Source organism: Takifugu rubripes, chromosome 19, assembly GCF_901000725.2.
Source record: "Takifugu rubripes chromosome 19, fTakRub1.2, whole genome shotgun sequence".
Classification (NCBI taxonomy): Eukaryota; Metazoa; Chordata; class Actinopteri; order Tetraodontiformes; family Tetraodontidae; genus Takifugu; species Takifugu rubripes.
The window spans coordinates 3,718,908-3,736,615 of record NC_042303.1 but is presented as its reverse complement, the minus strand read 5'-3'; the positions used below and the strand labels follow the sequence as shown (position 1 = coordinate 3,736,615).

General features: G+C 41.8%; 1 protein-coding gene across 7 annotated transcripts in view; it reads right to left on the bottom strand.

Moving 5' to 3' along the window:
- Positions 1-5,740: 5,740 nt before the first annotated feature.
- The window catches only part of ptprt (protein tyrosine phosphatase receptor type T), a 128,351-nt gene continuing 116,383 nt past the window's right edge, over positions 5,741-17,708 (bottom strand). For 6 of the 7 annotated variants that reach the window (XM_029827079.1, XM_029827083.1, XM_029827080.1 and 3 more), the window contains 8 exons: positions 16,418-16,553; positions 14,152-14,301; positions 13,710-13,883; positions 13,454-13,585; positions 13,174-13,299; positions 11,937-12,100; positions 8,899-9,034; positions 5,741-8,539 (listed from right to left, as the gene is read on the bottom strand). In XM_029827079.1, the coding sequence (XP_029682939.1) occupies positions 8,486-8,539; positions 8,899-9,034; positions 11,937-12,100; positions 13,174-13,299; positions 13,454-13,585; positions 13,710-13,883; positions 14,152-14,301; positions 16,418-16,553 (1,072 nt within the window). In that variant the 3' untranslated portion in view covers positions 5,741-8,485. The remainder of the gene's footprint in view (positions 8,540-8,898; positions 9,035-11,936; positions 12,101-13,173; positions 13,300-13,453; positions 13,586-13,709; positions 13,884-14,151; positions 14,302-16,417; positions 16,554-17,708) is intronic. The other variant, XM_029827085.1, reaches the window with a different exon arrangement.

Below are 17,708 nucleotides of genomic sequence, written 5' to 3'. Positions count from 1 at the left end.
AATTAAATATTTCCATTTTATGTATTAGCGGAGTCTGAACGATCTTTTATTTTGAAAAACCTTTTGAGAAATGACAGGATTCTCTCGGTTACATCTTACGCATCAAAATTGAACCCACAGGTGAGCAAAATGAGTAAGAAACAGACGTCTTTGAAAAATTTCTTTGCGAAAAAGAAAAGGCCAAATGAAGAGATGGGAGAAGAGCCCACTTACAAGAAAAATAAAGCTTTTAACAGACCATATCAGTAGTTCTACTTTAAATATCGTTTTATCCCGGTAGGTGATTCCCACATACCAAGCCTGCTCTGCGTAATTTGCGGCGACTGGCTGGCTAATGAGGCAATGAAGCCTTCAAAACTACTTCGCCACTTCTGGACCCAGCACCCTAGTTTAAAAGACAAGCCCCTGGAGTATTTTGAAAGACAAAAACAGAAACACGATGGGCAGAAGAAGGGCCATCACAGCAGTAAAGGTGAATGCACTGAGAGCATCGTACCTGGTGGTCCAGTATTCTGGATTAAAGTCATAGCAGAATACCCTGAAGTTGCCACCACAGCACTGAAAACCCAGTAGCCATTTCCGATATCCTATCTGTGTGAAGCGGGATTTTCTGCGACAGCAACTAAAACAAAACAATGGAGTAGACTGGGCGTAAGCAACACACTTCAGGTGTCATTGTCTCCCATCACTCCCAGATGGGACCGTCTTGTTGCAGAGAAACAAGCTCAGGGTTCCCATTGATTTGTCGTTATGGTGCATTAAAATTTTCATGAAAATGAAATGTTGTGGGCAAACACATCCAACAGGCCAATCCCCCCTGGCCACAGTAAAATTGTCAAGCGCTGACCGGTCCGCGGTGATAAAAAGGTTGGGGACCACTGCTGTGAGGTACCTCTGCAAAAACTGTTGGCTGAAAGTGGCTGTTCTACTGGCCAGGGGGATGAGGCACTGCCCCCCCACCCCCTCATCTCTGGATGAAAACAGATTTGACTGTGGCACCCAGTGGTAGCTGTCCCAGAAAAAGTTAACCAGTTTTGCCTCGATCTGGCACAGCAGGCTTGATGATGGCTCCAAACAGTGCCACAGCAGCGTGGCTACCAGGTTGTTGACAACCAGCCTGCTTCCTCTATAGGACATTTCTGAATGCAGGCCTCTCCATTTCCTTAATTTTTCCTCAACCTTTTCAATAAAATTCTCCCAGTTCTTCCTAACCTTGCAGGTTAGACCTTGAAGAAGAACAGGGAGACCCTGATGCCACTCACTGCTAGTCAGGGCCTCACTCTTCCCCCAGTTCAACCTCGCAGCAGACAAAACATAAAATTTCTTAGTAATTTAAAATTGTATCAACATCTGTTTGGTCTTTTATAAAAAAAAAAAAAAGCCACATCATCGGCATAGGCAGATAGAAAGACATTACTGTTCAAACCAGGTAAAAACAGGCCTTGAACACTCAAACATAATTTACTGAGGATAGGTTCCAGGGAGAGCACATAGAGCATCCCAGACAGAGCACAGCCCTGATGAACACCTCTATAGACTCTAAAAGGAGCACACAAGCTGCCATTAACCTTCAGCACACTCGCGATGTCACTGTACAGCACCTTGATCTCAGCTATCAGACCAGTGCTGAACCCAAACCTCTCCATAGTTTTCCACAGGGAGCTGTGTTCAGCACGATCAAAAGCTGTTAGATCCATTATATTAAAGTTATCTCTTATTTGCTTTTACCTTTTTATATTCTTTATTCTTGTTATATTGTTTCTCATTACTTAATGTTTCTTATTATTTGTTAATACTTAATGTTCATGATGCTTGATGTGTGAACTCGAACTTCTCTGGTCAAGGGCAACAGAAATGCAGCTGCTGTGGGGAAGTGACATTGACTGGAGATAGAGCTGCAGGGCATGACCCAGGAGGTGTTCTTTTAATCTGTCTGATATGGAAGAATGTGCTGTTTGCGAGCTAATCAAATCAAATCAGTGAAGACCTACGTATAATCTCACCATTATGATTTACAGTCTTTTGCTTTGTTTGGGACCTGCTATCTTGTGTTTTCCCCCTCCCTTTAGGCACATTTGAATTCTGTGTAACTAGGGACCTCCTAATTTCAGTAAAAGAAGGATGGCGGAAGTTGTGCGTCAGAACGTGTTGGAGATCTGTAACTGAGCACATCTCTCCGTTCTCCTTGCAAGTGGTCCTGATGGGGAGATGTAAAATCACCACCCGAGAAGAAATAATCAATGGACCCACAACCCTGAAGTTTGTTGCTGAGTGTTTCTAGGGCCTTGATTAAAAGACACCTCCCCTGAACAACATGATCAACAGTAAAAGATGTTGGGTTAAAACTCCTAGAGAAGAGGATCCCCACCCCTGCACTGAGGGCCGTGCTGTGGCTTAAAAAAACCTCTCCTCCTGTCTCCTCTGCTAATCAGCCTCATTAAGATCATCACTGTTAGTTTCCTGTAAAAACATAATATTGATATTTTTTAAATCCTTCTCAGGGAAATAATGCTCAATATTTACACCCATAATGTCCTTTGTTTCTTGTAAAAAGGTTTTAAACATTTTTGGACAGGAAAATTTGTCCTCCTGACTGCTTTGGTTCATCTGGTGAAGGCCACCGTCATCAGACACACAGCCCTCAGGGTCGCTGTTGTCGGATCCCTCAGGTCTTCAAGATTCAAGATTCAAGAGTACTTTATTGATCCCTTTAGGGGGTGTCCATCAGGGGAAAATTCTTCTTCCCGTCTGTCTGCTTGTCGGCTCTTTTTAGCCTTGACAGGACCAGGCTTGTTGCTGCTGCGGAGCCTCGGTGGAGCTGGAGACCAACCAGCCTCCTGCTCCATCAGCTCCACAGCTTCACCTGCTCCACAACAGCCCCAGCTCCTCTTCCACAACCACCGTACCAATGTGTCTGACCAAAGATAATGGAAGTGTGTGTGACCTTCTGGAGATACCAAATAACCTTTTTAAAAGTTCTTCTGGGGGGGCATTAATAACCTTGTTGGTGGCAGAAGTCACCATATCATGATAAACCCTCTTCCCTTGTGGATAATGACATATTCAGAGAGTGCAAATTGAATGGGCCAATTTTCAAACTCATTACCAACTGAAGATAATTTTGTTTGTTCCTGTTTTCTGTTAGAATTAGTTTCGAAGTTTGGAATGGTATAATCATTAGCAAGTGTAATAAAGATAAGCAGTCAGTTGATCCTTCCTTGAATGATTGTTGTTTAGATAGTTGTAATCAGGGAGGCAGTCAGGCTGAAAGTGTTAAACAAACATCGTAAAACTGGACAGCATAGTGGTGTTAATAAGTTTATCTGCAGGAAGAATGTGAACTTTGACAACTTTGACCTGGCTATCTGGGAAACAACAGAGAACAAGGATTGTGCCGGCATCCAATGGAACTGGAAGAAGAAGACGAGGTCAACCAATCAGAAGACATCCGGAGCTCTGTAATATTTGTATCTTGAATTGGTTTTATTTGCTATCTTGAATTGATTGCTGAGGTCATGGTGTTTGGTCCTGAAACTCTCAGGGATAGATTGGATCACATGATCACTCTAGATGGTATCTCATTAACATCTAGTCTCTCTGTGAGGAATCTTGATCAAAATCTCTCCTTCAACTCCCACATTAAAATAGTTTCTAGAAGTGCCTTTTTTCACCTGAGGAACATCACAAGGATTAGGAAGCTACTGAAGCGGCATGATGCTGAAAAGTTAATTCATGCTTTTGTTACTTCTAGGCTGGACTATTGTAATTCTTTATTATCAGGGTATCCAAACAACTCTTTAAGAAGCCTCCAGTTGATCCAAAATGCTGCAGCCAGAATTCTGACAGGTATTGACAAAAGAGATCACATAACTCCCGTACTGGCGTCTCTTCATTGGCTGCCCATTAAATTTAGAATAATTTTTTAAAACCTCTCCTCTCCTCTCCTCTCCTCTCCTCTCCTCTCCTCTCCTCTCCTCTCCTCTCCTCTACCTGTCCTCCCCCTTCTCCTCTCTCTCTACCCAGCTGGCCATCAGCAGGAGGGTCCCCCTACATGAGCCTGGTCCTGCTCAAGGTTTCTTCCTGTTAAAGGGGAGTTTTTCCTTGCCACTGTTGTTTGTTTGGGGTCAGGCCCTGGGATTCTGTAAAGCGCCTAGAAACAATTTTGATTGTAAAAGATGCTATATAAATAAAGATTGATTTGATTTGATTCTATTTGCTATCTTGAACTGGTTCTATTTGCTAAATACATTACATACAATACTACATCTTGAAGTCTTCATTCAGAGAGCACGCGGATCAGCAGTGACACACGTGAGAGTATTGCGATCCAACACAACTCAACACTAAAAGAGCCCAGAAAAAGAAGGAAACAAATTAAAGACAGCGAGAGAGACAGAAGGATGCTAAAACTGTCTGCCTGCTTGTATGTTTTGACAAGGTAAGCTTTTATGCAGGCATGTCTGCATTTGCAGGTATCTACACTGATGCTGTGTGTGCTGTTTGTGTATGCATTTGTGCCCATAGGCACACTTTCTTCAGACATCACATGCTGCCTGTGTCTGCACCTAATGTATGCTTTGAACATGGTGTTTTTATGGGTGAGTGCAATTCAGCTCAGCCCAAAGTCAAGCTGACAGACAGCTTCCCTCTGAGGAGCCCTTTAGTGTTTCTGATTGATCATCATAATGCCAAGGTACAGGCCCTGTCCTTGGTGCCTATGCTAATCCAACACTCTTGCATATTTATGAGCTCCTTGGGAATCAGCTAAATAAAGGATGAGGCCATTGGCGTGGAGCATTCCTCATGACTATGATTGATTAGATACAGCAAGGTTGTGTGTTTTCTCCAGATGCAGGAGTCACAAAATGGTCCGGTTCCCTCTGAATAGTGGGCCATTGTCCTGTAATGAATGTAATGCTTCCCCAAAAATCAGATCACGTAAGAACAATTGTACCAAATGAAATTGGATTGTTGTCCTCAGTTCAAATTTTATATTCCCACTCCTGAACAACACCTTAGGTATGTTCTTGTAACCACTTGGTCAGTTCTCTCCATGTTTTACATGTTGCGTCTGTTAATTTAGTTTTATGAATTTCATGTTCCCTGTAGGGGCAAAAACATAATGCAGGTAAAGCAGAAGCAAGTCCTGACAACTACGATGGTTTGTCTGAGGAGCAGGAGTTTTCTGGATACAAGTGTCCATAAAGGGCACTTTTCCTAATGACTCTGCTGAGTTAATTTAATATGCTAAAGATTATGACTTACAGAGTGGAATGATGACACATTACAGTTCAAGTTTGACACTCTAGAGTGGGAAACAACATGTGGCTGATGTCCCTAATAGACACCGTCAAATCCCTTGATTCCATTTTATTATCAGTAAACTCGCCACAGAGACTCCCTAGCTTTATTTTGCTTTTTAATCTGCAAAATGTACTTCTGTGTCATGAAACGATCAACTCAAAAGCCATCTGGCATTGCCTTTAAAAGGCAATTGGACAGCTCAGGCAATTGGACAGCCCAATTTAGTTGGTGGGTTAACCTGTAGGCAGATGTAGGCAGAACAAGACTGTTGGGCTCCTAATATATCTGTTATACACAAGAACAGTTTAATTTTCACAGAAATGTTTTATTGTGTTGAATTTAATTACTGAGCGTGTGTCTTCACTCTATTGAAAATATATCATAATTAAATGCCTTTAAAAGAAATGAGAGTGGATTCAATATTTTGGTCCCTTTATTCCATGTAACAACATGTTAAACAATTAAACAGATAAACAGATAAATTGGCGACTGAATCACACTTCTAATTCACAGCTTTGACACAAAAGGAACAATAATCAGCAAAATAACATTTAGACCAAATAAATATACAAAAATATACAAAAAAGCAAAACAAAAACGACCATATATATATATATATATATATATATAAATATATATATATATATAATCCAGATGAACATCCATGAAGCAAGCCAAGAACATTAACTCGTTTTAAAAATAGTCATAAAGATATCTGAGGCATAGTTTGTGTTTTTATTATATGTTATCGAAACATCTTTGTCTCAATAGGTCCAATTGTTGTGGTCTGGCCGCGAGCAATACTCCTGGCCACAGATCCACCATCATCCTGTTAAAATACACCATATCTTTGTAGTCCCACAGGCAAATTAAAAAAATAGCTTTATTTGTATATTATTTGCATTAGTGTTTAGATGAAGCCTTTTATTATTTTTAATCTCCATCTGATCACCCGAACCCCACATGTTCATAAGTAATGCATCAATATTAGATCACAGTCTCTTGACTCAAAGAAAAAAAGAACATAATTGTTTGAATTAAAAACTTGATTTAAAGGGACAGTAGGGAGTTTACATCCAATAGTCTGATTAAAAGCAGGAACGCTGTGGGTGAGATGCTTCACTGTAATGACCCTCTGTGCAGCACATTTTCCTGTGAGGTGTCCAGGTTTGTCAAACCTGGTCTTTCACCTGGTTTTTCTCCTGGTGGCTAAAGGCAAAGCTAATCTGAGTCTGTCATTCTGCATGAAATTTGATAAAGGTGCGATCCAACTGAAAAGACTCCCCTGCTACAGTATGTTGAAGTCCACCACAGGATCTGACTCGGGCTCAAGCATTATCTTTCTGAAACTGCATAGAACACTGATTTAAGCTACTCTTTGCTCCACCCATGCCAGACCATGGAGCTGGCAGTTCTGAGGGTCAACACTTGATTCTGTTTCTTCATTCAGCTTCAAATCAAAGCAGATGGTTTAACCATATGAATGATTTAATCAACGCTGGCATCATAGATTTAATCCATTAACCTCTCTGGAACAAATTGCTTCATAGTTACCAGTTACATTTACCAAAATACATTGATTTGTCTATTACAAAAATAATGTCTAAATGGACATTTTTACATACAGACAACTTGGCGTCTGTTGTAAATGATAAAGAGCAGAATGCCTGTATACTCTGGTGATAGCTGAAATATTTCTGGTGGTTCGTGGTTGTTGTTTGTTTTCATATTTACACTCATCGTGGATGCACACTGAAAGCTTTACACAAGAAGGACTTGACATAAGTCAACTGATCACTGCGTCACCAGACCCCACTGTACACACAAAAGCAAGCTTTTTACTTTCATCTATGATTACGCTTTAAAATGACACAGTCGAGAAGCATCTGCTGTAAAGAAATGCAGTAGGTTCTGATAGGAAAGATAAAGCTCAAATCAGCTTATCTCAAAGGCATTGTCACTTGAGATCTGATAGGAAAGATAAAGCTCAAATCAGCTTATCTCAAAGGCATTGTCACTTGATGCTGCTCTGACCTGCCTGCTTATCTGCTGCTGCACCTCACTTTAAACACAAAGGCTACACACGTGAAGGCATTGGATCTGCTTTCTGCCTGCTTCATAATGTCTTACCTCTGCTTCTCTGGAGTGGTAGAAATTTTTAAAAAAAACCTTTGAATTGTATAATCTCCCCTACTGAGTACAGAACACAGCAGTGCCTAGAATGTGCTGTGAGTCAATATTTTTCTTTTACCAGTAGCAGCACTTTGTGAATAACATTAGCAACACCAATTATTTGGTGTTCCTCCAATATGGTAAATGTAATAATTACCCCCTTTCACATAGCTGCACTCAACAGGCCAAGGCTATCTCTAAATGGCTGCTTTGTGACTGTAGATTGATGTTTTGAAATATTCCAGTTGTGGGCCATTCACAAGAGGTGTTCACCTCCACTCATTACTTTTTTACTGCTTTTGCTATCACAGAACCACTCGCCCAAGTTACATTTCTAGGATGGTGAGAGAGACCTCAAATGTCCTAACCTGTAACAACTGTTTTAAAAGGTAGAAGCTGAATTTTAGAAAAAAAAATTCTGGGGCCAGTCTTTGATTGGAGGTCACCGTGGAAATGCAGAGAGCTCTCCCAACAGAGCCATGAGGAATGCCTTACTTAAAGTTAAGTAAAATAAAGTTAAGTACGTATCTACCTGAATTACAACCACATATGAGAGTGAAGTCTAAAACTCTCAGTTGAAAGTGTGAAAGGTCCCTTCAGCATGCCCAGATTATATCCAGATTTCAGAGGGAGACAACATTCAAGGCAGAAAGCATATCCAGAAAGGTCACGGAACAATAGTCACATCATAGTCACAGAAGACCAAACAGAGATACAGCAGGAAAAAAGTGCCACAGTTCGAAACATTATCTTTTTTCTTTGTATTAGCAGGTAAAGTTCTCAGTCATTGAAACGGTGTTTTCTGTGTGTGTGTGTGTGTGTCTGTGTGTGCGTGTGTGTGTGTGTGTGTGTGTGTGTGTGTGTGTGTGCGTGTGTGAAAAGTAAAATATGGTAGGCATGACCTCTGAGAACCAAGCGCACAGACTGCTGCAGCACATACAGGCACTAACAGAGCCACTTAGCATATTGCGTCACAACTAACGGCGGCCCAACGACAGGCTTTAACTGCTCAGAAGGAATTGAGCTCCTCCAAAGCCACCTCATAGCAGAACTTGTACTGCTCCTGTGGAAGAAGAAGAGGAAGCAAAAGTAAGAAGGCAAACATCATTCCTTTACTGACATGATGAACCCCTCAAACTCTTGATATAATCTCTGTGTCTAGCAACACAGATAGGTTACATCTGTGCACTGTTTGTTCACCATCGCTGTCCTGTCAGGACATTTGGAGATGATTTTTCTTTTTCATTATGACAGTGATTATTTTATGTACTGCTCCCACTCCAATTAAATTACAGTAGTAGCATGATAACATTCTTAAAGTTGACGTTGATGTTGGCGCTCTGACCAAAGCATCTCTGTTTTACATCTATCCGTTTACAAAACTTGACAAAGATGAGCCTACAGGCTGTGCTTGAGTCTCACCACTGTCTCCACCATATTAGTCTTGTTATTTCTGAGGGTTTTGACGGTGTGGAAAACATCAATGATGTTCTGCTGCTTTATCATCTCACTGATGCTGCAGATGGCACAGAAAGTTCCAGAACGCCCTCCGCCGGTCCTGTGAAGAGAACAGTGCATCAACACATCACACAACATCAGAAAAATGGCAGGAGGAGAAGAAGCAAAGTTCTTCCAAATAAAAGTTGCTGGTTATGATTTTATTGTGTATATTTAATTTTGAGGTTGTGCTCAGTGATGGGTAGGGATTTTAATACTAACAGCGTCATCATGACGCCCACTTATCAGATTAGTATTAGTGTGGAAATTGCATCCAGATCGATTTTCATTGTTGCACCATGGGTTTAAATAACCTGCAAGATGAAAGCATCCATTTCAGATTACTTCATTTGTCTAGTTCTAGGAATGTTCCATCCATCCATCCATCCATCCTCTACCGCTTATCCAGGGTCGGGTTGCGAGGGGAACAGCCTAAGAAGAGAAGCCCAGACTTCCCTCTCCCCTGCTACCTCTTCCAGCTCATCCGGAGGGATCCCCAGGCGTTCCCAGGCCAGTCGAGAGACATAGTCTCTCCAAAGTGTCCCGGGTCTTCCCGGTGGTCTCCTACCGGAGGGACATGCCCTGAACACCTCACCAGGGAGGCGTCCAGGGGGCATCCTAACCCGATGCCCAAGCCACCTCATCTGGCTCCTCTCAATTCGGAGGAGCAGCGGCTCTACTCCGAGCTCCTCCCGGATGGCAAAGCTTCTCACCCTATCTCTAAGGGAGAGCCCAGCCACCGTACAGAGGAAGCTCATTTCGGCCGCTTGTACCCGTGATCTTGTTCTTTCGGTCATCACCCAAAGCTCATGACCATAGGTGAGGGTAGGAACGAAGATCGACCGGTAAATTGAGAGCTTCGTTTTTTGGCTCAGCTCTCTCTTCACCACTACGGACTGGTGCAGACTCCGCATTACTGCGAACGCCGCACCGATCCGCCTGTTGACCTCCTGCTCCATTCTTCCCTCACTCGTGAACAAGACCCCGAAGTACTTGAACTCCTCCACTTGGGGCAGGATCTCATTCTTGACCCGGAGAAGGCACTCCACCTTTTTCCGGTTGATAACCATGGCCTCGGATTTGGAGGTGCTGATTTTCAACCCAGCCGCTTCACACGCGGCGGCGAACCGATCCAGTGATCGTTGGAGATCACGGGCCGATGACGCCAACAGGACCACATCATCTGCAAAAAGCAGAGACCCGAGCCTGAGGTCACCAAACCGGACCCCCTTAACACCATGACTGCACCTAGAAATTCTGTCCATAAAAATTATGAACAGAATCGGTGACAAAGGGCAGCCCTGGCGGAGACCAACCCTCACTGGAAATGAGTTCGACTTACTGCCAGCAATGCGGACCAAACTCTGACACCGATCGTACAGGGAGCGGACGGCCCGTTTACACACGTAATCATACTGTATATGCTGTTGTATGTTGTTAGACCTCCAAAATGACAACTCTGGGCTCTCCTGTCAACTGAAATAATTTCAGTTAAAAGGATTTTTCATTCTTAACACTGATGCGTGTGTGTGATTGTACTGAACCTCCACATTAACAACAAAAACGAATTCTAGAGTGAATTTACTGAATAATTTAATTTAATTTAGAGTGATTGCATATATTCTAAAGATCTGTTGCTCTTGAATTTCCTCTGGAAGGTGGATATCTACAGTGCATATTGGGCTAATTCTGGGGTGAACTTAAGCCATCATTATCAGTATTGAGGAGGAAAATAGAAGAAAAAAGAAACTAAAGTCATATTTCCAGCATCATTTGTCAAATCCAACACATGTGAAATCAATACCTGGAGATGATTAATGACTACAGTGGTCTTCCTCAGAGGGTTTTCTGAGTGTAGTCACATCGACAAAAGCAAAAAAAGGTTTTAGAGGAATTTACTGTATGTTAAATGCTTTTACTCACAAAGTCAAGCTGGACCAGAATTATTTATTATTGTATCAAGAATTATTTGTGTTTCTTTTTAACACACATAGGTTTTTTGAAAACTGACAAAGAAAATAGAAAGAAATCAATGCCAAATTAGACTATTGTGTGTGTCTGAGATTGTGTTTGTGTGTGTGTGTGTGTGTGTGTGTGTGTGTGTTTGTGTCTGAAGAAGATACTTGATGTTCTTGTCTTTCAATGGTTTGAAATTAAAAACAATCAATGGAATCAAAGAGAAATTGTTTTCTTGAATAAAATCACATATTTCTGTATAAAATGAAAGTGCTCAACCAAATAACATAATCCTACAGGAATGACATTTGACTTTGGCCTTAAATGTCGGGTGTAGGCAATTCTCGGACGATGTCTAACTTGAACTTGTTGTGGTCCAGGATTCCGGGTTGTTTGGTTTTTCCTGCAGGGGGCAGGGTGGAGCCATGCGCCTGCCACAGGCTGACGCACCTGCAGTCATTCAGCAATCTAGCCGCCTATTTAAGGACTAAACTCCTGCCTAATAGTGTCGGAGTATTTTGGTGTATTTGGCGTTTTTGGTGACTTTGTTGGATTTTGAATATTTTGGTGATTTTGGTCTTTTGTCTTTGGTGTTCCCCTGCCTGTTTGAGGTCTTCATGCCGTCCGGCTGGACTTCTGAAACGAGCAGAATCTGACTCTTGTGTTGGCTCTGCGCTGGAGCTCTCTGTGTGCACCAGAGGTTTGAACTTGTGCTTCCCTGCAGTCCAGGAGGACTGCTGTTTTTGTGTTGGTTAAATAAAACCTATTCTTGGACTTTTCATCACTGCGTTCTTGCCTGCTTTTTGGTCCTGTTAAAACCCAGAAATAAGCTGGGGGATGTTTGGGTGAATGTAATTTATCCAAAACAACATGTTACAATCTTCTCTAATCATGTTCAAGGTTTAAATAAGATGCCTATTAAAACACATCATGGATACAAATTAAGCTGTCATGTGATTCTTTCAAACAAACTGCAGTGTTTGTGTGCATGCTAGTGTTCAACTCACAGGCAGTGGACCACAGTCCTCCCATCTCCCCCATCATACTGCTTCTGCCACTTAGCCAACCTCTGCACCAGCTGGAGGATGGAGCGCTTGGACAGAGGCGTGTCTCTCTGGGCTGGCCAGCCAATGAAATGAAAGTGCTTCACCACACGGTAACCATCCTGAGGCTGAGACACAGGTGACTGTATAAGAACTCAGTTATTATCAATTGTTCCTGTTGTAATTCTAAAGTGAAGGATGCAGTATAATCTGCCTTGTTACACCAAAGCCTGCTGCTCAGACTTTTGTCTTCTTATCTCCAAATAAGGTCTCTGCTTCAACTGGACTTAGTCTAGTCAGTGTTCTGGCCCCCTATATGTGAGACGGGCAAGTAATAACAATCTTCAGACCTTGCTAAGTTCAGCAAGCTGGAAAACATGCTGATTAACATGTGAACTGGCAGAGAAACGTCTCCAGCCATTGGTCCTCAGAAAGGCTGCCACACTGATACTGAGTTACTCATAATTTCCTTTTCTAACTTGCATTTTTTTCTCCCCCTTGGATCACATTAATGTCCCCTATCTAAATACTGCCTTCTATCTGGTGCTCCATCTCCTTCGATGGAGCTCTGAGTGGTTTCCAGTACAGATTCAGCGGGGTTGCGGCTATGACGATGATATTGGCCATTTCACGGTACACTGCTGATGTTTTTGAGAGACAACCTAGATATGGAGGATGAGGTGGTGAGGGGTTCACTCAGCACTATATGAGCCAGAGGATGAGAGTAGGCATACCGTCATGGATGGGTGAGAAAATAAGATGAGGAGGAGGAACAAGAAGAGGCTTGAAGGAGGAAAGGAGTGATTTGAAAAGAAATCACAAATGGAAAAGGTGTGAAAATCAAAGCATTTGATACCATTTGCCCTTTTCCTTCAGTCAGATAGTAAATGGGCGTTTCTGCTTTTCAGCCAATTACACGCGAGAGTGAGAGTGTTGACCTAACACATTGCATGTTCGAATCAAGTACATTTATACACCAAAATGGAGCTTTGGGAGCTATTTGGTGCTCCGTGTCCCTAAACTAGTGCAATAATAGCACTAGGAGCTAAAACCTGAGTCGTAACAGTTAGCTGTCACAGTTACTCCTGACATTTATGGCATTCTTATCTGGTCTTGATGCTTTTTATGTGATGATTTTCTTCTTAAATTAATTAGTAAAACATCTACCCTCAAGAGAAAGGTCCAAAAAGTTGGTCATTACCCGTGCCATGTTGCAGATCCTGAAGATTCGGTTGATGATGTTCTCATCAATGTCTGCTGATATTAAATCCACCTGAATGGGTCCATAACGGCAGGAACTCTTCTCAGGCCAGTACTGCATACATAACTACAAATAAAGGAGAGTAGGAGACAGAAGTGGGCCTGATTTGCAAAAGAATGCTAATCAGAAAAAACACCATTTCAATCATGGACAAAAACTATAAGAAACAGCACATGGAGGAAAATGGGGAGAAAAGATGTGAGTGCATGTTTGCACTTACCTGCTTCGCATCTATCTCATTGAGCATCACTATGGATGAGCAGTTGTAATCGAACACCAGCCTCCAGAAGTCACCCATGGTGTTTGGCAATGGATGCTGGGTAACAATGAAGGCCGCTGGCTGTTTGTGGCTCTGGGTGTAGACAGAATCATAAATAAATAACCATGTTTGCACAAAATATAAAGAGCAAAGGTAAAAAAGAGTTTTTTTCTGAAAATCTCTGGAAACTGGCCTGTTCACTTCCAAATGCACCTACATCCATTAATGCAGCATTGATGTAATTAGAGCGATCACCATCCACAGATATCAGGAAAGGTAGGCATCGGTCTGCTGGCAGACCATCCAAGCTACGATTCTTGTCATGGTTCCTGGGCAACAACCCTACACTGCAGTCCTCTGGAAGGACTCTAGGGGTCACGATGTTCAGAGTCTGATAGGAAAGAAAATATATTGTCCTTTACTGGGACTGATCCAACGGAATTTTGATAGAGTGCGTACATGAGTGCATTCTGGGATAATGGACACAGAGAAAATGTTGGCTTTAAACTTTCTTTCATGGTTTCAGTCTCCAATGTATCAACCTAATCCCAGATAATACCCAGGAAACGGATAAAACAAAAAGCATTAGGAGTATGCAGACATCTGTGCGTGCATGTGTGTGTGTTTGCGTGCGTGCGTGCGTGTGTGTGTGTGCTTACCTGGAATTCATCTTTAATTTGGCTGGAGTTGGTTTGAGGGTCCAGTCTGCTGATGTCGTAGTAAATGGCTCTGAACTCACACACTGGAATGGCTGTATTCCCACACAGACATGCCTCCAAGATAGCATCATGAACAAACACATACTGTTCCTGGAACAGTAGCACAAACTATTGGTTAGCATTGTTGACAGAAGAGCAACAATCAGTTTTTCAGTTCTGTCTGCTTTTACACTGGCTTTTTTGCTAGCTTACGCAGCTTATAGAGCTGAATGGAGGCATAGCCGCACTAATTATAAGTTTCTCATTTGGACAAGGATTCTTTTGATGATTTGTCCTCTCCATAAAAACAAAGTAGCAGTGATTTTGACCAGCATTTTTATCTTAAAGCCACTCAACTCAACTCAACTCAACTCATAGTGCTCAACCCAACAAGGCTTGTGCATCTGGAGCTATAGATCTGGTGTGTGTATGTTTGTAATATTTAAATGCATATTTAAATCTGCCCCTTGGTGTAATGATTACCGTATTTTCACGACTATAAGGCGCACCTAAAACACTGAGATTTTCTCAAAAATCGATGGTGCAGCACAGAGAGACAGAGAGAATTACCCCTGCTGGGCGGAAGCGACGTAAGGGCCAACCAGTCTGTGGAAAACCACAATCCCATCCCCTTGGCAGAATAGGAAAGGACCACTGAAGTGACTGCTATCCTTTCAGCAAATATTTAAGGTATCAGGTATATCAATATGCTCATTTCTTTTCTTTTTTTTTAACTATTTACAACTCAAACATTTTATCTCATCAAAAAATGCTAATATTAGAGTCTCCTTTGCTAATATGACCAATCAGGCTAAATGGTACTTTGATGTCTCATGAAAATGAATCATCTAAAGACAGATTGGAAGTATTAGAAGCGGATATTGGAGAGGATATACTTGAGGAAATCTGGGACGTGACTAGCAAAATGCAAAACTTACAAACTTGAAATAGCTTCAGTATAAGTGGTTAATGGGAAGTGATACCACCGCAGGGAAATCAAATCCATCCTAATATTCCAGATTTTTGGTGTAAGTATTTAGAAGTAAAAGGAACACTGTTCCATTGTGATGGGAATGCTCATTCTGGCAAACTGTGAACGGGTAAAAATGTGGAATATTGTGGATTTTAATTTGATTTTGGGCTCCAAGCTAGAAGATTGTTTGTTCTTTTCAGGAAAAATATACAATTGCCCTCAGCAAAGTTATGGCTGAAGGAAACTGCAGCAGTTTTGGAAAGACCTACATTAGTTGTTAAAAGGAAAATTTAGTTCTAACTAATTTGAAGATCATCAATCTACTGTTTTATCAGTTACTTACTTCAGTTACTACTTTAGTTACTATTTCTAGGGTTTTTTTGCTACTGCTTTGGTCAATGTTATTTCATATTTAAATATGTTTTCTACATGTAAAAAACATTCTGAAAGGCTAAACTTTGCTCAGTATGTCGACTCTAATGTAGCTGTATGCTGAGAACATGTAAGTGCAGATGCAAACGCAATAAAGGCTGATTGACACGTGAACAACTTCTCTTTTGAAAGGCAGCAAATGAATAAAAAGCAAATGAAACCGCTGTTTTCCATGTTCATTAAATAGCAACATTGGAGCCTCAGCTGCAATTTTTAAAAAAAAATATTTCTTTCCACAATTTCTTCTTTTGTCTCATTCAGTCTCTGAATTGCAAGTTTTTGTGATGTGCTCACTACTTGTTGAATATTCGATACTGCCCTTGGAGCTGGGGGAGACTTCCAGCGCTACATTTTTGTAGGGCTGGAAAGACATTACCTTTTTAATCGAACACATGTAAAAGCATCCCCCCTTCCCACATGCACATACACACACCCACACTCAGACAGACACGCACACACACACACACCTTTCATCTCTGCCTTTTAAAAGATTAATTGCTTTGTGTTGTAAAGGGAAGGATTATAGTGGCATCAGGCAGCTCTGACACTGACACAAATTGCTGCCGCATATATTCAAAAGCCTTACTTTCAACTCCACACGTGCCCATTCTTGCATGTGATACATGCTATTAATCCAGTGACGGAGCTTGCAAACACTGTAATCATTAGTGTGTCTGACTTTCCTCGAAGAGGTACTTCTAAAAGTCAGTTTTCATTATTTCCACTGAAGTTCTTTTAATTGGCAAGATTTTCTTCAGAATAACCAAAGGTACTCAGAGGAAGGCCTTACATAGAAACAAATAAATCAGAATAGAGACCAACCTCGGTCTGGACCATGTTGACGCGTTGAGACCTCAGCTCTCTGATGCAGTTGAAAATATCCACCACTCCTTCGTTCTCCGCCATGTCCAGGAGAAAGTCAACTGCAATGAAGCAGCCTGTCCTTCCAGCACCAGCGCTGCATGGAGAAGAAAGTGCAAGCCAGGTATGATCTGTCACATCAAACATCAAACACATGCATATTTTCCCTTTTAAGTGCAGAGTGGAATTTTGTGCTTGTCTGGGTGATTGTGGATCACTCCCTTCACCTCTCCCTGCAGACGGCTGCAGACTTTCTTTTCTTGGATCGGTAAAATGAAAAACATGGCCTTCTATTCCATTTGACTGCACTGTAGACTGCATGTATCTGTCCTCCAGTTGAAAAAGGCGGATACTGTCAAAGCCATTCGTTAAGACAACACATCTAAGTTAATGTGTGGCTGGGCATACTTTTAAAATCAAAGAGGAAACGTAAAGGCAATGAGTCCACGAACTGACCAATTCCAGATGAAAGCTTTTTACAAATTATGGAGACCGAAGCAGGACTCTTGATTTGGTGCGATTTGAGCTTCTCTTCCATGCTTGCAGCAAACAATAGAGCCCATTTTAGCCATTCTTCACTATCAGCAGCAACAGACCTGTTTGTAAGTCACTGTGCTGCAACTTATCAAACTCATGTGTGGAATGAGTCCCCTTTTAGTGGGCATGGTTATTGCTTCTTACAAAACCCTTCCTTTGAAACATCGTAAGGATTGGCATAACGTCCCTTGCTGCTTTGTCTTCTTTGCAGATGTCCTACATCTTGTGCATTTGTATGCTGTTGCCGAGCCCGTCTGACTGAAATTAGTGTGATGCTGGTATCCCTCCCCCATTGTTCTTTCTTTTCTCTGTGCCTCTATTTTTATTTGGACTCTCACTGAGATGCAGTATTTCCTGACCTCTTACCTTTCAGCTAAATCCAATTCAAAATCACAACTCAAAATCATGTCTTAGCCTGTTGAAGCAGTGAGGACCAGACAAAGTTCAAACCTCACATTCCAAAAAGATCCTCACTCAGGATGAGAACACACACACTTGGGGGCACATGCACAGATGCATAGATTAAATGAGCACAAGAGAAAAGGTAGTAGACAGGGGGAGAAGAGATTAGGTGTGACAGACGTGGTCATCACTGGGGAAAGATCAAAGGAGGTACAGAAGGGAGGATGAAACATGGATGGAAGGAGCAGAGAAAGGAATCTTTCACTTTGCAAGGCTTATGACAGTTCCCAAAGGAGGGCTGGGGAATAGAGTG